Below are 27,390 nucleotides of genomic sequence, written 5' to 3' on the forward strand. Positions count from 1 at the left end.
ACCTAAAGGGCCACTTACGTTCTCGTAGTCCAGGGACCAGCTTAAATATAATTTCCTCTAATGTATTGTCCAACCTTTGAAAGGGGGGAGAAAGAAAATACTAACAATGAAGACACCAAGATCTGACATGTAAATAGTCTGAGATGTATAATCTTATATATGTTACAAAATACATACACAATTTTAGCACATCTACTATACTACACTCTCCTGTCCATGGAACACACTTATTTACCCCAGTAGTAGACTGATAACAAAAATGGTCCCAGTCCCCAGCTCTCTCTATATCCACACTCTTGAGCATGACTTTGAAATTCCTCCCTTGACTAAGGATGGAGTCTATTCCCCTACCTTAGAAATACAGTCTGGCTTTAAAACTTGTTGAGGCCAGCAGAATGTGGCACAAGTGAGTGCTTGGTTCTAAGCCTAAGCCTTAAGAGGCATCAAATGCTTTTGTCTCTATTTCTCTCTCTCAGAATCCTGCTACCATGAGAACAAGGCTGGAGGATAAGAGACCACGTAGAAGAGAGCCAAGCTGCCCTGCTGAGGCCATTTTAGACTAGTCCACAGACAGCCCATCCCCCAGGATCAGCACAGCAGATTACCCAATGCACAGCTAACTGCAGTTGCATGAGTGAGCCCAGCCAAGACCAGATGAACCACTCAGCTAACCCAGGGAACCAGGAGGAATAACAAATGCTTGCTTTTTCAAGCATCAATTTAGGGGTTGTCTGTTATGCAGCAACAGCTGATACGCCCATTCTCAAAATCTCTACCACAGGTCTGGCTCTTTCCTCTAAAGGAAATAATCTCCATTCCTCTCTTCTGAGAAATTTAGACCACTTTATTGTTCTACCTTCTGAAATGAAAACTTTAAATGTTTATCTTGACATTTTTCTTATTTTCTTTCCTGCCATATAACTCATCTTTTTCATGGCCTTTTGTCTTCAATCCCATTCTCTTGCCCCCACAACACCCCCTTCCTGCCTCATCTCCTTTATCCTGCTCAACAACATTACTTTTCTATAAGACTACAAACACATAGCGGTTTCTCACATCTTAAAAAATAACCCAAAACCTTTCTCAACTCATTAACTCTTTTCAAACTATTATTCTGTTTCTCAATCTTTCCTTCTAACTGGAAAAAAATGTGAAAATAAAACCTACATTATTTCTGTCACATACTCTGTTTTGCTTCTTTTACTCTACTGAACTCTCCAAATCATCCATAACTTCCATACTGAATAGGTTTAAAATTTTTAGAATTAAAATTTAAACTTAAAAATTACTTTTTAAGTTTATATTTCTTCTATATTGCTCTGCAACAATTCGACAGTGCTGTCTAACACTGCCTGCCTCCCTGAAAATTTCCTTTTTTTAAAATTTTCAAGTCTGTTCTTTCTTTATTACTAAGAATTTTTCTTTTTCCCAGCTACTTTTAAATCTGATATTCTCCCTTGCTTTTGTACTCTGCACTCTTTGACCTTTTCTAAGTTCTGTCTTCCTTGGGGATTTCACCTGCTTTTGTGGCTTCAAAACTAACATATAAGCAGATTATCTATCTATCTATCTATCTATCTATCTATCTATCTATCTATCTATCTATCTATCCATCTATCTATCCATCTACCTGCCTATATATCACATCTGCTGCTGATTTCAAGTTCCATATTTCCAACAGATACTAAACATTTCAAATACTTCCTTTTATTATTCTATGTCAAGATTGTCTCATCTATCCTTCTCCAATAAAATACTAAGTACTCCAGTCATTGTCTCACTTTTTTTAAATTAAATTTTTAAATGATACCATAATTCACCCAAATCAGCTCAAAATATGAGAATGATTTTAACTTCTCTCTTCCCCTTCATTTGCACATTTACTCACCAAGCCACATTTAGAGCTCCCTCTCAATATCTGTCCCACCTGTTCTCCCAACAATTCTTCCATTCCTTCAATTAATTACCATTCTACTTTGAGCAGAGCAGAGACATGCTCATAATGAATCTTCCTAAAGTACTAATCTGATTGTGTTAGTTCCCTACTCAAGGACTAATTTCTCTCTACTACCTGACTTCATGTGTTTATATAACTTGAGTCCAACCTACAAACCATAACTGGTACTATTTTTCACTGTCTCTCTTCTCTAGCCAACTGGCTTATTCAATTATCCCAAGAATTCCTTGTCTTTTCCAGTTCATTTTTCTCCCTCATGTTTTACATTCTGGCTCAAATACTCTCTGTACTCTCCGACCAAACCAATGCTACCTTATTCTTCAAGACAAGGTCATTCGTAAAGTTTTCCCAGACTATTTAATAGTAGGACTGCATAAAAAATCGCACTTCTCACTAAGTACAAACACTTAGGAACCAACTTCACTAAGGAACCAACTTAGTTTCATTTCTGTTTCCTCTGAAACATTACTTACTACTTTGATGTCCTTTCTCCTCCCAGCCTAATTTAGGACTAATCTGTTCTATGGTCAGTCATTAAATCACTTCCTTACATGTACCCTTGATTTGTCTCTCTCTTACTTGCTCAAAATTATTTACTACAACTCAGGTTAAATCCAACTTGCCATCAACTCTGCACTGGCACCCATGGCTGGATAAAAACACAACCATACTCCTTCAAATTCCTAACTACAACCCAAACATGCCTTTAAGTTTGCCAGGAATCATACTACACTCACAAACGCACTGATTCTCTCACTCCCCTGGACAACACGCTTTTTTCTCACCCTAACTCTCCAAATCCCTTTCCTCTATCCTTAATTTTGGCTGACAAACACTTTCTTCTCAATGAAAAATGTCAAAGCAATGAAAAACAAACTTCCACAGGCCCCGGCCACCATACCTACCTATAGCATCTGCACCATGTACTCACTGTCTGCCTGCTAGTTGCTACAATTTTTTTTTTGTCAATGTTCCCATTGAAAACCAGTGTCTCCTCTTAGGCTGTGAGATTGCATTCCCTACTCTCCCACATGATTAACTTTCTGCTTTCTACTGGATCATTCCCTTCAAATATGCCATTATTTCTCCCATATCAAAACAAAATAAAGAACCTTGGCTGCACCTGACAGCAACCCCCCCACCCCATTTCTTTGCTCCCATTTGTAGCAAAACTCCTTGAAAGAGTTGTCGATACTATACTCACTGTTGCTAATTCCTCTCCCTCCTTTCCTCTCTTAAAACAATCCAGTTAGGTTTCTGGCCTCACAGCTCTAAAGAAAGTGCTCTTTTCAAGGTTGATGACCTCCATGTTGCTAAATCCAACCATCACTTCTCACTTTTCACCTTACTTGTACCCATGAACAACAAATGACACAGGTGGATCACTCCATCTCCTTTGACATACATACTATCTTCACTTGACTTCTAGGGCACCACACACTCCTGGATTTTCCTCTACCTCACTGATTGTGCCTTCTCAGTTTCCTGTGCTGGCTCCTCCTCTTCTCTCTGAACACTTAATGCTGGAGTTCTCCAGGGCTCAATCCTTGGTCCTTTACTCATGCCTCTCTGTACTCACTCTCTGAAGTGATCTCATCCTGCCTCACAGTTTGAAAGATCTTCTATATGTTGAAGACTACCAAATGTTTTTCTCCAGCCCAGACCTCTCCCTTTGAGTTCCAGACACATATATCCACTTACCAACTTCCTCTCTTCTCTGAAATGAATAACTCAACATGTCCACAATTGAAGTCCTGATCTACCCCTTCCTTGCTCTATTATTAATCTTCCCAACTCAGTTAATGGCAACTCCATTCTTCCAGTTGCTCAGGTCAGAAATCTTAAAGTCATGTTCAACTCTTTTCTTTATCCCATATCTTATATCCAATCCATCAGCAAACCTTGCTGGATCTACTTTCAAAATATATTCAGAATATGAGCATTTCTTGTCCCCTCTACTGCTATCACCTCTCACCAGGGTCACTGCAATTACTTTCTAACTGTTCTCCCTAAACTTCTACCTTTGCCTTGTTATATGCAGGGTGTTCTCAATACAGTCATCAAAATGTTCATATCGGATCAATCCTCCAACCAAAATCCTGCAGAGGCTCCCCATTTCATTCAGAGTAAAAGATAAAATGTTTACAGTGGCCTACATGGCCCTTCATAATCTGGAATCTCATGATCTCTCTGCTCTTGTTGCCCAGTATTCTGTCCCTCACTCACTGTTCCCCAGCCGCCCAGGTCTCCTTGCTGGTCGTACAACAAGGCGTAGATACACTCCTGACTTAGGCACTCTGCACTGGCTGCTCCCTTTACCTGAAATAGGCATGCTTTCCTAGACCTATCCACGGTTAACCTCTCACAGTCTCCAAGTCTTCGCTAAGTCTCACTTTCCCACAGAAACCTATCATCACCATCTTATTTAAAATTGCAATCTGCCCCTCCCTTCACACTCTTGACCTCCTCACCCCACAACATTCTCCTCTTTCTTGCCTTTGCAATTTTCACTTTCTAACATACCATATAAGTACTTATTATATGGTTTATTGAATGTCTGTCACTACAAAAATACTAAATCTACAAGGCCAAAGATCTTTATTTTGTTTGCGAATGGACCTCAAGCACCTAGAATAGTGCCCAGACATAGCAGGCATCCAGTAAATATTTGCTGAATGAATGATTCCCCTCATGGAGCTCTCCATCTTCCTTCTATTGTCTATATCAGTGATGTCCAATAGAAATATAATGTGAGTCAAATACGTAATTTTAAATTTTTAGCAGGAACATTAACACCAGTACTTTATACTTTTTATATAAAACTAACTATAATGTTTTGCTATATATTAAAATATATTTAATAATACATTTAGTAATTTTTATTTATTGAACAATAAAGTTATATTTAGTGGAAAAATATTTACACTGCTTCAGGTTTTAATTGAAATTAAATTAGAAATCCCATGCCTCAGTTGCACTAGCAACATCCAAAGTGCTTAAGAGCCATATGTGGCTAATGCTACCGTGCTGGAGAGTACAAATACAGACTGCTTGTTCCCCAGGCCTGCTGCACAACTGTCATATCCCTTCACCTCTCTGCTATGCTAGAGTCATTTATTCTTTCTTGGTTTATGCTCCAGCACATCTCCCAATAGCTTACTGAGAAAAAGTACATAGAAGGTAAATTTTTTGCTACATGTGTCACAGGCAATTTAGGCTTCTAATGAAGGAGCCTAAATTCCCCTTATTTCTGGCTAACAAAATCCAATTATGTTCTGGCTGCAATGTGGCCACCTTCAGGGATAATTCATGATTTGTTAAAGCATTTCAAAACCCACCACGTCACTTTACCTAGTGGCTGTCATGTGACCTAGTTTTGGCTAAAAAGAAGCCTGCTGTAGGAAACTTTGGTAAAGATCTTCCCCTCCCTACGACCTCCTTAGTCTCCTGGTATACTCAGGCCTCTGAGGTCTGCTCACCTATCACCATCACCAGTTTGCTTTCTAGCTTTCAGTTTCTGCTGACATCTCTTCTGCTACCATTTCTTCTTATCCTTTAAAAAGTGTTTACTGAGATCCTATCATGTTTCAGGAGCTATTCTACCTGTCAAAGATACAGGATATCTTGTTTTTATTATCTCTGAGTTTATGTCTTTAAAAAAATTCCTTTGTGGTAATTTTGGTGGAATTTTAGGAGGAAAAGATCTCTATAAAGGACATCATTAAATTAAGAAAACCGGAATATGGAAGTTAGGTTAAAGTATTTACCAACGCAATCATACTGTGGTTATGTAATATAATATCCTTATTCTTAGGAAATATACACTAAAGCATTTAAGAGTAAGGGGCCATGACACATGTACTTACTTACCCTCAAATAGTTCAGAAAAAATAAAGCATCCAATACACATATGCATATGATAAAGCAAATGAGATAAAATGTTAATAAGAAGCTAATCTGGTAGGCCGGGCGCGGTGGCTCACGCTTGTAATCCCAGCACTTTGGGAGGCCGAGGCGGGCGGATCACGAGGTCAGGAGATCGAGACCACGGTGAAACCCCGTCTCTACTAAAAATACAAAAAATTAGCCGGGCGTGGTGGCGGGCGCCTGTAGTCCCAGCTACTCGGAGAGGCTGAGGCAGGAGAATGGTGTGAACCCGGGAGGCAGAGCTTGCAGTGAGCCGAGATCGTGCCACTGCACTCCAGCCTGGGTGAGAGCGCAAGACTCTGTCTCAAAAAAAAAAAAAAAAAAGAAGCTAATCTGGGTGAACAGAATGCAAGTGGCTCTTGTACTACTTTTATTTGGGGGATTCTAAGTTTGAAATTATTTCCAAATAAAAAGTTAAAAAATATATGATGTTATACTTTAGCCAAGGGAGTGGGTTTGATTAAACAGTGACTGGATTCCTTCAGGTATCTAACGGTCAGAATCAAAAGATTAAGATAAATTGCCTTATGATGTGGCCCTTTAAGAACAGAGAAGGTAATAATTATTAATGTCTGTTTTTATTAACAGTTTTTTTATTTTAATAAAAATAAGTTATTATAGATTTTAACAGTTGGTAATAATCTTTCATTATAACTGGATATTAACAGTTTTTTATTTTAAAATTAAGAAAAATATTATTTGAGAGAAAATGTTTGCTTTATTCAGTTTCCTTACTGCAGTACTACTGACATTTGAGGCTGGATAAATTTTGCTGTGTGGGGCCTATCCTGTGCACTGTAGGATGCTTAGCATCCCTGTCCCCTGCCTACTAGATGCCAGGAGTACCCACCCAGATCTGACAACCAAAAATGTCTCCAGATATTGCTAAATGTATCCTGGGGGCAAAATCACCCCTGGTTGAGAGGCACTGATATAGATCCAACCAGAACAAGGCTTGCTCAGAATTACAGACCAGAGTTAACCAGTGGTTCCCAAATGCTAGCATATATTAGCATCACCTAGAGAGCTTGCTAAAGTAAGTGATCTCCAATCCCAAAGTTTCTGAGTTAGCAGGTCTGATGTGTGGTCTGAGACCTGTCACTTCTAACATGATACTAATGGTTTGGGGACCACACTTTGAAAACCACAGGGCTAGACATTTACCTGTAGACAAATTATCCCAAACAGGCATTAAAATTGAAAAACAAAAGGCTGAAATGTAAGATTTGCAAATCCAGATTTATAGAATGATGGCAAATATCACCCAGAGAGTTATGAAAGGTTCCAGAGACTATCTAGCTCTATCTTCAGATGGGTAGCTGCTTTTTTTTTTTTTTAAGTTCAAAAGTACTAAAAAGCTAACTCCAGAATTGACCCCTTTTGTGCTTTTCACTGGATTCTAGACAAGTAGCGTCTTAAAGATCACACAGGTGATCTGCCTTAGAGCTATGGTGGGAACAATGAAATGAAGATGGGTCTAGTGGTGAGGACACACGGCCTGTAGCTGGGAAGTGGCATTTGAGGTATTCTGTGAAACCTTAAGTCAAGACATATCACTTCTCTAGATTTCCTAATTGGGAATAAAGGGATTTGGATTAGAATCTCATAGACTACTTCCAGTTTTAAAAATATATGATTAGGCCAGGTGTGGTGGCTCACACCTTTAACCCAGTACTTTGGGAGGCTGAGGCGGGCAGATCACCTGAGGTCGAGAGTTTGAGACCAGCCTGACCAACATGGAGAAATCCTGTCTCTACTAAAAATAGAAAATTAATGTGGTGGTGCATGCCTGTAATCCCAGCTACTCAGGAGGCTAAGGCAGGAGAATCACCTGAACCTGGGAGGTGGAGGTTGCGGTGAGCTGAGATCGCACCATTGCACTCCAGCCTGGGCAACAAGAGTAAAACTCCACCTCAAAATAAATAAATAAATAAATAAAATATATATTTTATATATATATATATATATATATATATATATATGATTATACTGCTAAAGGTGAGGGGTAAGTAAATGGTAGCCTTAAAAAAATTTTTTAGGTTTTACATATATGTTTATATACTTTTTGAATATATGGTAAATTAAAAAATTAATAGTCCTAATATTAGTCTTTCTATGAGTTCTCCCTCTTTCTACTACCGTGTAGCTCAACATAACATAGACTATTAAAATACTGAAAATACCTGTAACCTAAAGTCACTCTTACAGCCTAAAAGAAAGTTGTACTTTTAGTTTGGAAATGTATTTCTTAAATATTTAAGATGTAAAACCTTATTTTTAATACTCCTTAATAAAATACTTTAAAATAAAATGCTTTAAAATGAAAATCGTAAGTCCTATATTAACTGAGTCAAGACAACATGAAATATTATGACATATAATAAAAATTAAGAGCCTATTCAATTTATGTAAATTAGATGAACTGTAAAATATAACATCCTTACCTCAACATTTCTAACGGATTTGTCTCATGAACTTGGTTGCCACACCTTGGGCAATCATTGCTATCTTCAAAGTGCTGAACAATACAAGTCTTACAGACTAAGAAGAAAGAAGATGTTAGGTTAAAATGCATCATATGAACGCTCATTTAATGTTAAACTAAGTGTAATTAGAAACAGACCTTAAAATTGCCTACTACAAGTAGAATATCATTATTTAACTAAACTTCAAAAACCTTACAACTGTAACACTGTAATAAAACCCAACTGAAATAAAAGTCTACTGCCACAAACAAAAAGCATACACTATTTTGCTTATTGTTTTCTTAAATACATTCACACACCAAATACTACTATACTCATCATCATATTAAAATAAAAAAGCTGGTGTATTTACACAAAATAGGTTTTTCTTATTTAAAGAAGTAGGACAGAAAAAGGTAAAAACTAAGTCAGCATTTATTTCCTTTGCTAAACATTTATTTAAATGCAACATAAACAACTCAATACAACTTGAGAGTTTTCAACCTGTTTGCATTACTTTTATTGGCAGGGTGCTCCGGGGACAAACTGGGAGTTACAATGGACTTTGCTGGCCTTGGCAGGGTGTAATGAGTTTCTGCTCATAGGTACTATAATTCCATGGAGCACAAAGTATGAATGATGGTATCAAGTTGAGACAAAGGCATGAGAGGTAAATTGGAAGAATGACTGAAAAACTGACAGGGATAAATAAAATTTCAAATAAAGATTCTAAACAAAGACAATGGAAATATGACTTGTGCATTTGGGGCCACAAGCCTATATAGCCCACATTTCCCACAAATACTACTAATCTCTCTGGCTATAAATCTCTCTCATCTTTCACCTAAGCTTCTACTACATATTATGCCAATGTTTTGCCCCAAAACCTTAGACAACAGTTACGGTACCTGAACTATAAAATATTAATTCAATTCCTCACCCCAATACTCCTCCTCCATTCTATTACCCTGTATAACCTGAAATTTTCACATGGTATAGATTGGCTCTCCTACTCCCCTTTCACAGCTGCATTTCAAGCTACTTCTTTCTCCTCAAGATCGACACTATCTAAAAGTTTACCTAAATGATTGGTCAAAACTAAACACTAGGATTCTTACAAATGAGATTAGGTTTGAAAATGTGAACCTATCACATATACTGACCAAAGCAACAATGGTCATGGAAGAACTCTACCAGGTATCTAATTTTAAAATCATTTAGTACATACAGAGATTAGCAGCATTTCCTTTTGTTTATTTATTCATTGATTCAATAGGGATTTACTGAATGCTAGGCATTATATTAGGAGTTGGGGATGCAGGGGCCAACAAAACAAAGCCCAAATTCTTATGGAGCTTATACTCTAGGAAGGCAAACAATTTTAGTTAGTGATAAGTGATATTTTTACCTGCCTCCCCCTCTGCCCCCCAAAAATAAGGTAGAGACAGGGTGCTGGGAGCTGGCAGCTATTTTAAATAAAGTAATCAGGATAGGACCCCTTAGCGACCCCTAAGTTGGTGACATTTAAGCAGTTTTGTTGGATGAATGTACCTGAATCTCATAATCTCTCTTTTCACCATTACACACAGCTATTAGGATAACACTGCCTTCATGACAACTCTCACAAGATGTGGGTAAAAGACAGTATCAGAAAACCTTAAAAAAAGAAAAAGCTCAGATATAAAAGCTTAGCCTAGAGCTATTATGTACAATTGAATACTTCGCCTTCTTCCCAAATTTCTTGTCCCCAAAAGGGTTTCTAAATGTCTTTTCAAGTCAAAATAATTTTTGGGAAGAGAGGACTGCCTTATTATGCCAAGTTGAAGTAGAAGACAGAGAAGCTGAATTCCTTCAGAAGGTTGCTGGTATTTGCTCTTTTCCCAGGGATGCTAGATAAGTCTCTGAAATTTGGGAAAGAGGCAAAAAAAAAAAAAAAAAAAAAAAAAAAAAAAAGAAATGAGAGTGGAGGGATTTTAAAAGCCTGATCCTGACATGGAGCTCTGATCCTTATAGTTCAAAAGGTTTATTGTACTCAATGGGTTGGCAATCCTTGGTTGTCTACCAGGCTTGACCAAATAGAGAGGTATGTGGCATGCCCAGAACAAGTCCTCACTTTGATCAGCCAAAAGGCTAAGGGTAGGACACTATCCTCTCAGAAGCTATACTAAGCTAGGCTGCTCATGAAAGAGTTGTAGGGCTCAAGCATCCAAAAGTGCACACATTAAAGAGTAAAGTTACGCTAATTGCTTAAGGTCAAAGCAGCACCAGTACCCAAGAACGGTGATGGGGAATACTAATCTATATTCTAGATCTGGACTGCCCAAAACAGAAGTCACTAGCCACATGTGGCTGCTAAGCATTTGAAATGTGGCTAGTTTAAGTTCAGATGTAATGTAAGTATAAAATACACACTAGACTTCAGACATAACCTGAACAGCTAATCTCAATAATTTTATATTAATTACATTTTGAAATGACAATATTTTAGAGATATTGGGTTAAATATATTATTAAAATTAATTTTACTTGTTTCTTTTTTAGTGTGGCTACTAGAAAATTTTAAATTATACACATGGCTCACATTTTATCTCTACTGAAGGGTGGTATTTTAGATGGAGACAGAATCCCTCCTATCAAGAGGTGAATTTATTTTCACATCAACAACTGAGATACAGTATCTTATTCCACTTTTGCTGGTAAAAAAGAGGTTTCAATAGGCCCAGTCACCTGCCTATTCTGGAGAATGGCAACAAAAAGACCTAAATTCAGGTTTTCTGATGTGAATTTTTTTTTTTTTTTTTTTAAGATGGATTCTCACTCTGTCACCTAGGGTAGAGTGCAGTGGCGCGATCTTGGCTCATTGCAACCTCTGCCTCCCAGGTTCAAGTGATTCTCCTGCCTCAGCCTCCCTAGTAGCTGGGATTACAGGTTCCCATCACCACGCCTGGCTAATTATTTGTATTTTTAGTAGAGAGGGGGTTTCGCCATGTTGGCCAGGCTGGTCTCCAACTCCTGGCCTCGAGTAATCCGCCCACCTCAGCCTCCCAAAGTGCTGGAATTACAAGCATGAGACACTGCGCCCAGCGTTGATGTGAATTTTTGAAAGCATTTTTTCAGAGGCTAATACCAAAAACTGTTTTTCCTGACAATTTTTTTTTTCAGATAGTTTTAGTAAAAGACAACTTTAAGATGCTGAACAATGTAATATTCTGACTTGCTTTCTTTTTCGTTTGGATGATTTGGTAGTAGTTGTCATTACTGTTATCATCACAGTTAACACTTAATGGGTTTATGTACCAGGCATTATCTTAAATATGCACACGTATCCAAACATATTATGTCCATGTATGTCCTAATCAACATATATTTCATTCAATACAATTTAATAATTTAATCCTTACTACATTCCTATTAATTAGATAGCATTTGGCCTCTTATAGATAAAAAAAAGAGTAGAGAATTTGAGCAAGTTGTCTAAAATTATGAAGCTAGTAAGTGGTTAAAACCAATATTTGAATGCATTTTCTTAACCAATGTATGTGTGATACATTTTCTTCACACTTTATTTACATAGATCTATAATATATAGAAAAAGAATGTCTTATTCCTTATTTTAGGAGCCTTAAATATGTCTAGTTGTACAATTAGATCTCCTTTTAAATTGTATATAGCCCTTTTCAATAGCTTATTTGTTCCTTTAAAAAAAATCTCTAGAAGATACATCTCCCATATGGCTTTTAAAAACTGTTAAATAAAGCACAACCTTACATAAATTAGAACCTGAGGAAATCCAGGCTTGAGGCTTGGTGAAACTGGAAAAAGTAAAATGAGGATTTGGTTTCCCTTAGATGCTTAAAAAACTTCTCATTACTACAAAACTCACCTCTAATTCTTAGTTTATAATTTGAAGTCCATACTAGCAGTACAGCACATTTTAAAAATATCTTAAAGATTTAATGCCAAACTCTCTTAACTGCTCAACTGCTGTAGTGGTTAACACAACTGGTCTAAGAATGATGTTAAAAAGGTCCTAGTCTAAGGTTAAGACTATGTATACAGACCAAGTAGAGTCTTCATTCTCAACAGCTACTCCACACAGATTCTATAGCCATAAGAAGCACCTGGGTCAGAAAGGGAGTTAGGCTCACCAAAGATGTCCTCAGGTGGGAAAACACTTAAGTAACAACTTAGCTAATATTTAATGAGCACTAACCAAATATCAGGCTTGGCCTCAGGACTTTGTATGGATTATAGTATGGACACTTACTATCCTCCCTTGGCAAGTGAGGAATGTAGTGCTGGAGAGCCTGAGTAGGCTGCTCACAGCTGCACAGCTGTACAGCAACGATGGTATCCATCCCTGGGCTGCGCAGCTCCAGGCCTATAATCCAAACCACTATGCAATGCATCCTAGAATTAATAACATTTGGTCTCTGGCATCAAAATCAAAAATTTGTATCATATAGATTTATTTATTTATTATTATTTCTTTCTTTGTTTAAGACAGGGTCTTACTCTGGTCATCCAGGCTGGAGTGCAGTGGCATGATCATGGTTCACTGCAACCTCAAACTCCTGGGCTCAAGTGATCCTCCTGCCTCAGCCTCCTTAGTAGTTGGTAGGTACTACAGGCATGGGCCACTATATTAGTCCATTTTCATGCTTCTGATAAAGACATACCTGAGACTGTGCAATTCACAAAAGAAAGAGGTTTGGTTTATTGAACTTACAGTTCCAAATGGCTGAGGAGGCCTCACAATCATGGCAGAAGGCAAGGAGGAGCAAGTCACATCTTACGTGAATGGCAGCAGGCAAAAAGAGAGAGTTTGTGCAAGGGAACTCCTCTTTTTAAAACCACCAGACCTCGTGAGACTTATTCACTACTGAGAAAACAGCGTGAGAAAGACCCGCCCCCATTGATTCAATTACCTCCCACTGGATTCCTCCCACAACACATGGAAATTGTGGGAGTTACAATTCAGTTTGAGATTTGGGTGGGGACACAGCCAAACCATATCGGCCACCATGCCTGGCTAATTTTTAAAATTTTTGTAGAGACGGGATCTTGCCACATTGCCCAGGCTGGTCTCAAACCCCCACATTAAAGCGATCCTCCTGCCTCAACCTCTCACAAAATACAAAAAAACTAGCTGGGCATGGTGGTGCACACCTGTAACACAGCTACTCAGAAAGCTGAGGTAGGAAAATCGCTTGAGCCTGTAGGGGATGGAAGTGGGGTAGGGAGGTTGCAGTGAGCCGAGATCTTGCCATTGCACTCCAGCCTGGGTGACAGAGTGAGACCCTGTCTCTAAATAAATAAATGTTAGTTCAATATAAACTAAAATATAACATTGATCATTTGCTATTAATTGAATGTCAGTGGTTCTGACATTATATATTCATATATGTATATATGAATACATACATATTCTGAGAAAATATAGCTTTGCTCACTGGCTTTAAATTTTTGATATACTACTACATATAAAACACCAGAAGTCTTCAGAGTATCCAAATGAAAATTATCTTTTGTCTTTTTTACAAAGTTAGACTAATTGTTTATAATGCTTATATTGAACCCTTGTGCTAGACTCTTAAACATACCTGTATACTGATCATGATTTCTAACCACGAATATTTTTGTAGTGTAGGTTACACACTTTTTCTCAACCCAACCCTGATATCAGTTCCAACTCATTCTGACCAAGATATATTCTCATAAGTCAATATAGAAGACTTTTACTTCTGTTGTCCTTTGGTTTTGTGCTTTAGTGTCCACTATGACATTTTGCTCAACTATTTAAACATTCCTTGCTAATACATAGTTTCAAAAGCTAAAAGAACTATACACATAACTTTAACATTATTACTAATAATAGATGACACTGAGATTAAGACCTATAATTATTCTTTCTTATTTAAAAAAAGTCACCAAAATGAACACTATAATCACTTTCATGAATGACTAGTTTCTGCCAAAATACTGTTTGAAATATGTAACATCAGTATACCAATGACATCATTTCTAGTATATCGTAAAACATTATATTTGCACCTCTGAGATGATAAATATAATTTCTATTTTTGCCTTTTTTATTCCAAAACACGTTTTTTATTCTTATTAAGAATACATTATTGTAAAGTTCAATTTATGTCTTTTTTTCATTAAAATGGCTATTCATTCAGAATAATAAATTCAGATCAGTATTGGGTACATAACAGTTACATAGTCATGAAAACATAGGTTTATTTTATAAATATTAGCTATAATTTTAATTAACATGTTGCTTAAAAATTTTTAGAAAATAAAGCTAAGCAGAAAGAAGAAAAATAAAATTAGGAAAATATCATAACATATATTATGCAGATGTACCTGAGTCACATATCCAGGATTCAGAACTCAGCTCTAGCATTTACTGGCTGTTACTTAACCTTTCTCAGTCTTACCTCTGGAATAAGAATCTGAAATACTCTTCCCTTAAACCTTTTCATAGATTGATCCTTCCTATTATTTTAGTCCCTGCTCAGATGGCCACTCCCAAGAAAAACCTTTCTGTTTTTAACTCATAGCATTTGTCATGTATAGCACCTGAAATTCCACTTTACTTACTTATTATCTGTCTGTCCTATTAGAACGTTAAGTTCTAGGAGGGCACAGACTATGCCTGTTCTATTTATTGCTGTGTTGCAGTGGCTAGAATAATGACTGGCACATGTAAAAGTTAATGAACATTTGTTGATGCTGAAATAATACCACCTAACTAGAAGGGTTCTTGGTTGGGTAAAATAAAACAATGAATGTAAAGCTCATGATGCCCCATATAACAATAGCTAATATTTCATTCCTTTATTAGCATTTATTTTAACAATTCTATGATTAAAAGTACAAACTGCCTACTTTAAAGGATGCTAGTATTATAAATGTCTGATCCAGAGCAGTGCTTCTTAAACTTTAGTGTACCAGAGAATCACCTGCAGGGCTTGTTATTACAGATTTCTGGCCTTCTCTTCAGAGATTCTGATTCAGTAAGTCTACAGTGAAGCCCCAAAATGTGCACTTCTATCTAATAAGTTCCCAGGTGATGTTGCTGATGGTGGATGCAGCTAATTCAGGGGTTTCACTTTGAGTAGCATGTGTATGTAGTGTAAGATTTTCAAATACTGAATATCAAAGCATCATGAGTTCTCTGTACCTTAAGTACTTGTACATTTATGATATTTGTTCAAAAACAATAAATGGTTGGTAGTACTTAAATTCTGTCATCTTAGGGTTAAGTTATTCCTTCTTACATATTACCACATAAAATCACTGAGTCTCTTATCACGTCAACTATATTATCAATTAATCCTTCTTTGTAGAAGTTAAAAAATAAGTATAACAAGGTGTTTTTGCAAAGAATTTATTCTTAGGTTAGGGATTACTGCCATAATCTCTGAAGAGCGAGAGGAAAGAAAGCTTTCCTTTTCTGTACCACAGAATTCTATGTCTATAAACATCCTTTTTTTTCTGAGGAAAGAATCACTAGATTCTCAGAGGGGCCTCTGGCCACAAAAGGGTTAAGAACCAATACACTGTATTGGTCGCATTTGAGCTGCTGGAACATAGCTCCTTTGTCCTTAGTTTAAGTAAAAAGTCTTTTGTTTTAAATCAACAACCTATACCACACCCAGCAGATACATTCTAAGCAGCTTTAAAGTTTCTCTTTTCACCAGGGTGACCTGGTGAAAGAGACAGAACATCCCTTAATCTAGGGCCATCAAGTTCTAGTCCCCAGTCCAGAGTCTCTCCCTCTCCCTAAGACCCCAAAGATGCCTATGTAGATCCTAGGAAACAGTTTTCCTAAATTTGTAATTCCTAACCAACATTGCCTATATGCGTTTCAAGTTACCTATCACTGCATTTGAATCTTTGAAAGGAAAAATACACAATAAAATAACTTATTAGCCATGCATTTATTCATTTAAGATTTTATTGAGACACTTAACCCAAATCTACACGTGGTAGGGCACATCTTAGAGGAAATGAGTTTTAAAGGATGGGTAACTGCTAGCTGGGCACAGAGGAGGCATTCATTTCAAGGAGAGCAAACAGCTGAACCAAGTATTTGTATGTGTGAGTGTTAGGTGGTAGGGGAGGAAGTGGTAGGCAGAAACCAGTCACCACTAAGTAGCTTTAATGTATCCTGAGGTCAACAGGATACCTTTAGGAAATTTTAGGGTGGGTTAAGAGTGATAATGATAAAGGCAGTAAGCTGTTTTTAATTATTACCACTTGGACACAGTTAAGAATGTGCTGCAGTGGCTTTGGTGAGACGTAATAAGAATCTGAATGAGAACAGTAACAGAGGGATGAAACTAAAGGGACAGATTTGAGAAGTATTAAAGAGAGAGACCAGCAGGACTTTGCCCAGTTTTGTTAGTGAGGGTAAAGAGTCAAGCATGGAGCATATTTCTTGCTTGGATAACTGAGTGCTGGCATCCCATTTGATCATTCGTAGATATGCTGAGTTTCAGGTGGCTTCAGGACATCCAAGTGGACATCCAGTAGGATTCTGTAGCTAAGAAGAAAAGTTAAGCCAAAAATAAAGATTTGAGAGGCCTCAGCATAGGTAGCTGAAGTCTCAGAATACATGAGTTCACACAGGAAAAAAAAGAACATACATCCAAATACATGTTAGAAATTTCTTCTTGGAGTATAAGTTTGCTCAATAGTGTATACGTTTCACATTTATCTTATTTACCACCCTACCCCCAGTGGCTAGCAAAGTGCCTGACATGTAATTACTTAGTTTAAATAATAAAATAATTATTTGTGCAGACGTGTTTATTTCCTTTGGTTTGTTAGGCTATTAAAATTATCTCACAGCTATGTAAACCATGGTTAATGCGGATTTAGTTCATCTAGTACTAAGTGATCATTTAAAGCTAAAACTCATTTGTGTTTGAAAATTTTAACTCATTTAAAAATTTTATCTATTTATCAAATGTCCCTGGCCTACTGAAGAGGTATTAGTAGGTGAAAAGAGTCTAAATATGTGGTTTTTATGATGCTGATTTGATCATGTGATCAAATGTGATCATGTGATATGATGATGTGATTTTTTGCATCTCCCACCAGGACCCTGGGCTGCCCCACCATCTCTACCTCCTATTTCCTTTTGATGAGCTCACCTTTCGGGCCCTTCTTTCTATATCTACCTACATCTACAGGGCAGCCCAGCAGTGCTGGCTCCAGAATTTCTCTCTGAGAGAATGGGGAAGTACCAACCTATCTGGTTTGAGGTGGAGAAAGAGTTGAAATGCACTTGCATAGTCATCTGAAAGAAGACTGAAGTAACTTCATTTACCCATATCAAAGCAGAGAGAGCTACTAATAATCCCTGCCTCCCGCCCATAAGTAGTCCTCTGCACCACTACTCAAGGGTTACTATCTGCCTGAGATGGCATATGATCTGTAGCTTTAGGAATTTCACAAAACACGAGTTTCTTCTGCATATCATTCTGCTCCAGTATCCTGATACACATCTGCTATTATATCACCCTCTGTCCTTCCTCATTGCACTTAACAGCATTTTTCTTTTTTACATTTCTTAACTTGATTACTCTTTCTTCACTTGACCAGACCGTCCAGAAGGGCAGGTTCTATGTCTGGTTTTGCACACCAATAATAAAGCTTCATTTATGTATTTCAAACTTGAATAGTAAGACGAAAATCTTTATATTTTCTTATGAGTCTCCATAAAAACTAGCGTTTACTCATTCTTAATTCATTCTTTATAGCATCATAACACTGTAGACTTTGTATAAAATAAGTAAGATACTCTTTGTATATGCCTAAGTCAAGATCTAAAATATTACATGGTACTACAATGTCACTTAACATTTCTCACTTTCTGCCTTTCCATTTGGTTATTTAATTTTATACCCATCCCAAATCACAGAACAACTGTATCTATCCTACATTATATATGAGAAAACCTTGTAGAAGAGTTGAAACCCAAGATATCACCACATACCAAAGACCCAACCAAAGGCTGAGGAATACTGCTTTGCAGTACAATTTATGTTATCAATATTTGTCTGTATTTATATTGAGGCTTAGAGGCAAAAACTATCCCACTTGCAAAGTATTCTTTTATTTGTATAAATATATATTTGTATTTATTTGTATATAAATATTTCTGACAAGAGAATACCTTGCAAGTGGGATAGTTTTCACCTATAAGCTTCAATATAAATACAAACAAACAATACAGAAATCAAAGGACCTGAGAGTACATAAAGATTAGTGCTACTGGAATCCTCACATCTCCTCAGAGATGCGATGGAGTACCTGACTCCATCATTTACTCTACTTTCTGTGTTCTCTGTTGACGATAAAGGCCACATTTGGGACTTACCATTGTATTTAAATCACATTTCTACAATGTTCATTCTCTCAGTAAAGGGGCTTGATGGCCACCAAGGGACCTTTCAGGCCAGGATGACATGTGCAGTTAAACTGTCATTTAATTTACCCCTTTAGACTTCAAATTGCTGTTGAGAACATGCGATATCCCTTTGCTTATAAGCTAATTGTTTATACTTCTATAATCTTTTGTTTTCCTTTTTTTAAAGTTACATTTAAATTGGGTTTTCACTATGACCCAAAGAAAATTTTCTTCCAAAGGACATATACAAAATTTGTAGTATACAGATAGAAATGGGAGAGTTTGTGCTTTCTTCTCATCATTCAGAGTTGAGTTTTTGCTGGATGAATCAAAAAATTAAAAACAATGAACAAATGTTCAAAGAAGCAAAACAAAACACACTGTGGACTGGGTCCAGGTTCCATGCTTGGTGCAACAGGAAACAGGGAAGTAGAATGTAACTCTAGGGTAGCCAATTGGTTCTTCCTTCAAAGTATGTCCACAATACAACCACCCTTCTCCACCTCCATTTCATATCTTATAGCCTTGGTTGAAGGCCCTATAATCTTTTAGCTTTCCTACAGTAATAGGCTTCTAACTGATTTTGCTATTCCTTGAACTGGCCAAGTGTATTTCCATCTCAAGGCCTCTGTACTTAATTCTCCCTTTACACAGACTGCTTTCCAATATATCCACACAGTCCTTCAGTCCCTTCAGGTTTCTGTTCAAATGTCATCATATCAAAGAGGTTGACCCACTATAAATTAACCCCATGTCTCCTATCTACAATCGTGCTTTGTTCTTTTTTATACTACTTATCACTAATATGGCATTTTTTAAAATTAGTTTTCCTATTATACTTCTTGAGCAGACTTTTTTTATTATCTTGTGCCCTTCTTTATTATCTTGTGCCCCAGCACAGTGCCTGATACACAGAAAGTACTCAATAAATGTCTGTTCGATGATACTTAATTAACTGTTCAAGTTAAATAACAATACAGGGCAACAGCAAACTAGTAACACAAGATAGTACATAGTTAATTGCTAATTGAATAAGACGTGCCAGTAATACCCCAAAGGAGTACACATCAGCATCACTTGGGGAGCTTTTCCAAAATATACATGCCCAGGCCTTACCACAAGACCCACTTTATCTCCCCAGGCAGGGTCCTGAGCATGCGTATGCTTAAATAGCTTCCCAGATGATTCTATTTTTTATTGTGGTAAAATAAATGTAACATAAATGTAACATAAAATTTGCCATTTCAACCATTTCCAGATTATTCCATCTAGCATTCATTTAAAACTACTGGTATAACATTATGTCAGTTCAGCAGAGCAAGAATAGCTGAAAAAGGAGGCTTACCAAAAAAAAAAAAAAAGTACCATGGTATATTAAAGAGCATGGGTTTTGGAGTTGAATATAGGTCTACCACTCATTAGCTATGAGACTAGACAAGTTACTTATCCATTAGTTTCCACATCCATAAAATGAAGATAAATCTCTATACCTTCTCTCTCCCCCTACATCTACTCCAAACTGCTCCCAGGTCATTGTAAAGCTAAGATGAAATCAAGTATATCTCTATTTTGCTGCACATACTAGGCATTAAACTAGAACTTACTGGAATTACTTTCGCTGAAATAAAAAATGAAATCATGCTGGCAGAAACACAGAGAGTATGTGTAATCTTGGCATAAGTGGCAGTAAAAAATGCCTCTTCCTCTTCCAATGGGACAGTTGAGAATGAAATCTGCTAGGAGCTCCACAGGTATACTACTACTAGAACAGTGATTCTCAAACTTAAGCATGCTTCAGAATCACCTGGAGGGCTTGTTAAAACAGATTGCTGGGCCCACTCGCAGAGTCTCTGGTTCATTAAATCTAGGGTAGGGCCTGATAATCTGCATTTCTAACAAGTTCCTAGAACTTGTGATGACACTGGTGCTGCTAGTCTAGGAATTACACTTTGAGAACCGGTGAATAAGAGTCTGCATATCCTAAAAGAATATCTGAGATTAATTCCTTGAGTATAATTTTTTAAAATAAAAAAACCTGAAACAGTTGACTTAAAAAATCATAACTGATAATATGCTTATGATTTTTAGAATATTTTACAGTGTGATACAAGTCAACTACTGAGATTCAAATAACAAAAGCAAAATTTCATGCCAGTGGCATCCTAATGACAAATATTTTGAAAATTCAAAATTAAAATAATTATTAGAATACTAATTTCTTAAATCTTACAACATAGATAAAAACAAAACACGACAATTTAAAAAGAACAAAATGTACATATAAAGTTTGATAGGTATAATAACCTAAAAGAATACTTACATGTATGGAGGCATTCCGTCACTGTTGTTGGCTTGATCAGATACCCTTTACAGATATAGCAGGTAATGTAAGGATTAAAATCTTTCACCAAGTGTTTCCTTTGGGTAGCCATTCGTGGCTAGTGAAGACTGGCTTTAGTAGTTTGGGCAAAGAGGGGTCCTAAGTAGATGAAAGTCTGATCCCAGGAGCTGGTATGTTGTTCCCAGTAGGATGTCCTGAGGCATGAGAACTAGCATCCAGATTTATCATGAGATCGTTGATCATCACTCCTTTTGGTGGTTCCGCTTTCCCATGTCTGTTCCCAAAATCATTTCAAAAAGATGAGAGAAAAAAGCGTCAAATTCCTCATAATGTATTAATGTCATTCTATTAACAGCAAGTGTTACATGTTCCCAATTGGGCGAATAGGTGAATAGAACATATCCTTCATCGTATCATTAACTTGCAAATCTGCTATAATTCAAAATAATGACAAATTCATCCAGTCCTGGAACCTCAACTATCACCTCTATACTAATGACACCCAAAGCTATTAACTACAGTTTGATATCTTTACCTCTTCACTAATGCATTTTAACTACCTGCTTGACTGCTCTATTAGGAGTCCCTGCCAATACAAGTTAGAAGATTAAAAACTGAAGTAATTATCCTCCCTATCAAAATGTTCCCCATTTCCATTTTGAACCCTACATCCAGTTACGAGTCAAACCAAGTTGATGTCCTCTGCTATTCCGTGCCCGGCTGCTCTACTTGTATATCACCTCTCCACCTGCAGTCCATCTTATATTCTGCTACCAGGCACATTTTATTTTGTGACACTTGGGTCTTCTTATCAACGAATGTCAGTGTCTTCTCTTTACAAACAGAAAAATGTTTCTCATTCTGTCACATAAGACCTTCTACAGGTTAACCTTAATATACCCTTCAACAACTTTCTTCAACCTGAAGGGATCACTCCTCTCCCACCGTCGCCTCTGCAGGTTCTATGCACTCTATCCAACACGCCCTTTCTCTCCTCTGTCTGCATGCCACCTATCCTTCAAGCCCTTCTCCAATGCTATCCTCAGTGCAATCTTTCCCTAGTTTTTAATGCTTACTTCTTTCCTGTTACATTTGCCTTTTATTTTGATTTATAGTTACATTCATTCTTTACCTTCTTTATTAGACCAAAAACTCTTCAATAGAAACTGGTCACATTTAGTAGATATATAACCTGGGTAATGCTACTTTCCTGTCTCAGGTTTTTTTTTTTAACTGTAAAATATGTATCCTCTCAGAAAACACAACATGAAAGGTGTTGATTTTCCTAAGTGCATTCTATAAACAGGAACTTTCCCCCATCTTAGCTGTTAACTCATTGGTAAATATAAAGCAACCGGAAAGGTAAAAGGCATTCCATCAACACATACCCACTGCGAATGTGCAGGGAATAGGCTCTGCGTGTAATCATCCTATCCTCTTGGGAAATCGTATTCGTGGGTGTAACAGAAAGCAAGCATAATTAAAAGACAGGGAATCAGGGTTCTGGCCCTTAGCCCTGTATGACCTTCAGCAAAGCGTTTCATATCTGTGCCTGGGTCTCGGCTTCCTCCTCTATAAGTTGGGATTGACTGCCTTGCCTTTCCCACAGGTTTGCCATGAAGCTCCAAAGTAAGAGAAAGTCCTTTGGAAGAGGAAATGCACGATCCCGACCTGGGGTGGTGCTAAGATTAAGGCACAGAGCCCTGTGACCAAGACAGTTAAGGGAAGCAAGAACTTGCAATGACGGGGCGGTGGCAAGGGGGAACTTTTCTGCGTTCTCCGGCAGGACCCAGCGGTACAGCCCAGTGCGGTCCCAGCACTGCTGCGCCCGCCCGGCAGGTGCGCGGGCCCAGGCCCCGCGGGCGCGCTGCTCAGGCCGGGGAGAGCGAGCAGCCTTTCCCGGGGCCGGCGTCCGCAGCCGGCCGCTCTCCTCGCCGAGGTAGGCACAGCTCCGAAGCTCCCGCCCCGGCCGGTAGCCCCCTGCACCCGAAGGGCCCTCCCGGCTCCAGGCTGGGCCGGCCAGGGCAGGTGTCTGGAGGTGTCGCTCCCGCCTGAGGCGCAAACTTGGGTGAGGAGTCTGGCGTCCCTGCAGCTCCCCAGCCCGCCCGGTACCTACCCAGCGGCCGCCACCGCCGCCGCTCCTCGCCCGCCAGCGCGCCGGCCTCAGAGTGAAGGAAAGTGAAACAGAAACAGCACCCGCCGCGGCCTCGCCGGTCCCCGCGCCCCGTCCGCTCTCCCCCTGCAGGCGAGAGCGCGCCGGCTCTGTGGGGTCACTCGGCTTAGGCCCGACAGGGCGCGGCGGGCCTCGGGGCCCAGGTCCGGTGCCGCCTCCAAGGGCAACTCCACCCACTTCCAACCGGCAGCACCGCCCGCCCCGCCGCCCGGCCACGCCCCCGCCGCCCGGCCACGCCCACCACCACGCCCGGAGGCCGCGCCTGCTGCCTGCGCTGCTCGCAGGTGCAGCTGCCGCCCTGGCTCCCTGTGCTACACGTAGCTCTGCCCAAATATTATCTCGGTTCTTCTTATCATCACCATCCACCCCTTCGGTTGTTTACATCATAACAATGACTGGCATATTTTTCCTGGAGGGTTTAAAAGCAACGGTCAGTGATGAGGCTGACGCACCCTGAGAATTTGTCTCCTCAGCTGCGTCTTCCCCAAGTCTGTCCCACCTGCGCCGAAGTGGGGACAAAGCCATCCCTTGATTTGCACCTTATTTGAAAATCACTAACAAACCTGTTACTGTAGCGTGGGTCCAGAGATCATGGTCGTTGACAATTATAAGCAAATGGGAACGTTGTGGAGGTTGAGGGTGGGGGGAGGGTGAGTGGTAAAGAAGCATTACTGTTTGCAAGGTTCAAAACAAACAAAAACCCAGTACTCTTTCTAGTGGACTTTGAGATCTACAAGAGACCATTCACTGTAGAAACCTTCATTCAAAAACGTGTATTTTAGAAGCCAGAGCAGTGATGGCTTAAGAAAATGACAATAATAGAAGGTAGGGGAGACTGTCAATGCAAAGTATTTGCTTTTTCTCCAACTGATAGGCGTTAACTTCTTACTAAAGTGATAGATGACTCTAAGTGGCAAACCAACAAACTTAACAACCGCTAGTCCAGCAACCATACAAGTGTTCAAAGATCCATTTCCAATTTAAAATGCATCAAGCAGTAGACCAAGGCAGCTTTTTAAACTATCCATTTTATAATCAAACTTTGACATAAGTTTAAAAATTGCCATTTCTAATATCACAGTAGGAGCAATACATTTTCTGAAACAGCTTTAAATGACCACATTCTTATAGTCCTTTAAAGAACCATTTTGCAAAATCATACATGCCAATGTCCAAGCTGGGATCAACTTCATAAGTCGCAGCAATCACAATGAATAAGAGAAAACAAGTGAGGTCAAATGACTTCATGGCAGTAGGATTACTCTTTACCCTTCATATCTTTCATTTCAGAGACTAAACAGAACAGTATGTGAAAAATCACACTATTTCTAGTGTGTTTAAAATATGCATTGGAGGATATTACTGTATATATACCACAATATATAAAAAAGACTTGGTATTTTCCTATTTTGTGTCTGAAACTATTTTAAATATGTTTTAAAGAATAACAGTGGAGTCCAGGGGGCTTCAATGTGATTGGTGACCAATCACAAGTTAATCAGTATTCCTGAAGGAAACGAGCTTAAAGGCGGGTTTTAGGATGACATATGTTAGCAATGAAGGAAGGGGTCACAAACATGTGATAGAGCAGTACCTGAGGATGAATGTGGAGGTGGGGTTGCCAGAATGGACTTGGGATGAGGGAGAACTACAACCTTTATAAGGCAATCTGTGCTTTGTGTCTGGAGAGGCAGCAATAGTTTGCAGTAAAGTGTTCTGTGGTTTCGCCTCTGCCTTCTTCAGCAACCATTCCATCTCTCCCACCCCAATTTTAAAAAATGCACACATACACAAAATAAAAACAAGTTTAAAAACTCAAACATTTGTTTGGTTAAAAAAATAATAATAGGCCTGGCACGGTGGCTCACGCCTGTAATCCCAGCACTTTGGGAGGCCAAGGAGGGCAGATCAACTGAGGTCAGGAGTTCAAGACCAGCCTGGCCAACATGGTGAAACCCCGTCTCTACTAAAAATACCAAAATTAGCGGGGCTTGGTGGCAGGTGCCTGTAATCCCAGCTACTAGGGAAGCTGAGGCAGGAGAATCGCTTGAACCTGGGAGGTGGAGGTTGCAGTGAGCCGAGATCGCGCCATTGCCCTCTAGTCTGGGGGACAAGAGCGAGGCTATGTCTAAAAAAAAAACCACACACACAGATTAACTTTTTTTATTGTTGTTAAAAAAGGAAGAAAGAAAGGGAAGAATGGATGAGGAGAGGGAGGAAAATAACTGTCTAGATGGCACTTAGGAGTGAAGTGGCCACTGGTGATTCCCTATCAAAGAAGCATAATCCCAAAGTGATAACTGTTGCATTTGAGTATTGGCCCAGACTCTTCCAGAGAACCACAAATGGCTCTTAATAACTCCTGGAACTACTTGGAGCTATCTGTATATCTAACAAATGTTTTCATTACTTTGTATTTTATGTCTAGATTTTTATTTCATTTATGGCTGGGCAATGGGTGGGTAGGTAGTTCTATACCAAAAGTTCACATTCCTTTCCTGTCTAATAAATACATCATTAATTAACTGACTTTTAATGGCATAAAGTGATTGAAAAATGTGGTTATATATTTACATCTCCCTGACATATTAAATAAGGTGAATATTTCAGCTGGGCGCGGTGGCTCATGCCTGTATTCCCAGCACTTTGGGAGGCTGAGGCGGGTGGTCACAAGGTCAGGAGATTGAGACCATCCTGGCTAACACGGTGAAACTCCTTTTCTACTAAAAATACAAAAAATTAGCAGGGCGTGGTGGCAGGCACCTGTAGTCCCAGCTACTCAGGAGGCTGAGGCAGGAGAATGGCATGAACTCAGGAGGTGGAACTTGCAGTGAGCCGAGATCGTGCCACTGCACTCCATCCTGGGCGACACAGCGAGAGACTCTGTCTCAAAAAAAAAAAAAAAAAAGTGAAATTTTCATTATTATAAATTATGTACCTAAGAATGCTGTTTAATATTTTAACATAGAGTGCCTTTAACATATAAACTACTCTCTGTAATATAAAGGTCTTCCTATAGAGATTACAGAAAATATTACAATTGAACATAAATGTCCTATAAGGCCCACATATATTTATTTTATGACCATGAATATTATAACTCCAAATCTATGGTTGCCTAAAATCAATGATGGAGGAATGGTAGGGGGAACAGGGAATTGAAGACAACTTCCAATCACCCTTGACCATGTTTTTCTCTTACTGCACCCCTCTCCCACAATCCAATAATTTTCAAGGACTTCCCGTGCTAAATGTCTCTTAAATCCCTCCGTTTAGCACCCTGTTCAGATCACTATCATCTCTACTCTCTATCACTCAATGAACTCTTAAGTAGTCTTCCTACAGCTCTTTTCTGCCAAAGCATCTTCCACAGCACAGCCAGAAGACTCTTTCTAACTATATAAATGAGAGTCATGCTGCTCTCTGGCTTTAAAAAACCTCATTTCTAGAATAATGCCCAAACACTTAATAAGGCCATTTCAGATCCCTGTTACTTCTACAGCCTCCCCACCCCCACTTGAACTCTGTGCTCCAGCCATAATGTACCTCTTTACTCTCTAGCTAGATAGATAGGTCTTCTTCCAAATGACCACCCTGTCTTTATCCCCTCACCCTTCCCCACCTCTGCTAAGTCTGACCAACCCTTAGATATCCTTTCAGATATCAGCTGATTTCAAAGGTCACCTTCTCAGGCACCTCAAAGCTGCTAAAGAGCCTCCTGTATACACACAGACCATATTCATACATTAACAACTCACATTTATCCTCTCAAATAAAATATCACACTCTTAGATTATCTGATTTACTCACCTGGATCTCCCACTAGAGTGTAAGCCCAGTGGATCCACTGCCTGGCTATGCATATACCCAGCAGAGTGGACGGCAAAAATCAAGTGTTCAAACAAATATTTACTGAAAAACTGAATAATTTGCAGCACACATTCTAAGAACTGATCCTATGTATTCTTTCTTGGGTTTCTTCTTGAAGGGATCTTTACAAAGGATGTGTTAAGGCATAATCCCTGCCTTCTTGGATTATTAATTAAAATCACACCAGGGAGTACAGACTTATCCACAAGAAACAATTATGGAGCAATA

The 27,390-nt window shown here is 38.7% G+C and overlaps 1 protein-coding gene across 6 annotated transcripts in view; it reads right to left on the bottom strand.

Moving 5' to 3' along the window:
• Window positions 1-27,390, bottom strand: part of PCGF5 (polycomb group ring finger 5) — a 118,544-nt gene that overhangs the window by 37,240 nt on the left and 53,914 nt on the right. For 4 of the 6 annotated variants that reach the window (XM_032136976.2, XM_058436220.1, XM_032136990.2 and 1 more), the window contains exons 2-4: window positions 21,099-21,393; window positions 8,329-8,425; window positions 19-74 (exon numbers count right to left, since the gene is read on the bottom strand). In XM_032136976.2, the coding sequence (XP_031992867.1) occupies window positions 19-74; window positions 8,329-8,425; window positions 21,099-21,210 (265 nt within the window). In that variant the 5' untranslated portion in view covers window positions 21,211-21,393. Of the gene's footprint in view, window positions 1-18; window positions 75-8,328; window positions 8,426-21,098; window positions 21,394-22,507; window positions 22,663-23,235; window positions 23,436-27,390 lie in introns of those variants that run through there. The other 2 variants (XM_032136966.2, XM_032136983.2) reach the window with 2 other exon arrangements.

Source organism: Hylobates moloch, unplaced genomic scaffold (assembly GCF_009828535.3).
Source record: "Hylobates moloch isolate HMO894 unplaced genomic scaffold, HMol_V3 SCAFFOLD_3, whole genome shotgun sequence".
Classification (NCBI taxonomy): Eukaryota; Metazoa; Chordata; class Mammalia; order Primates; family Hylobatidae; genus Hylobates; species Hylobates moloch.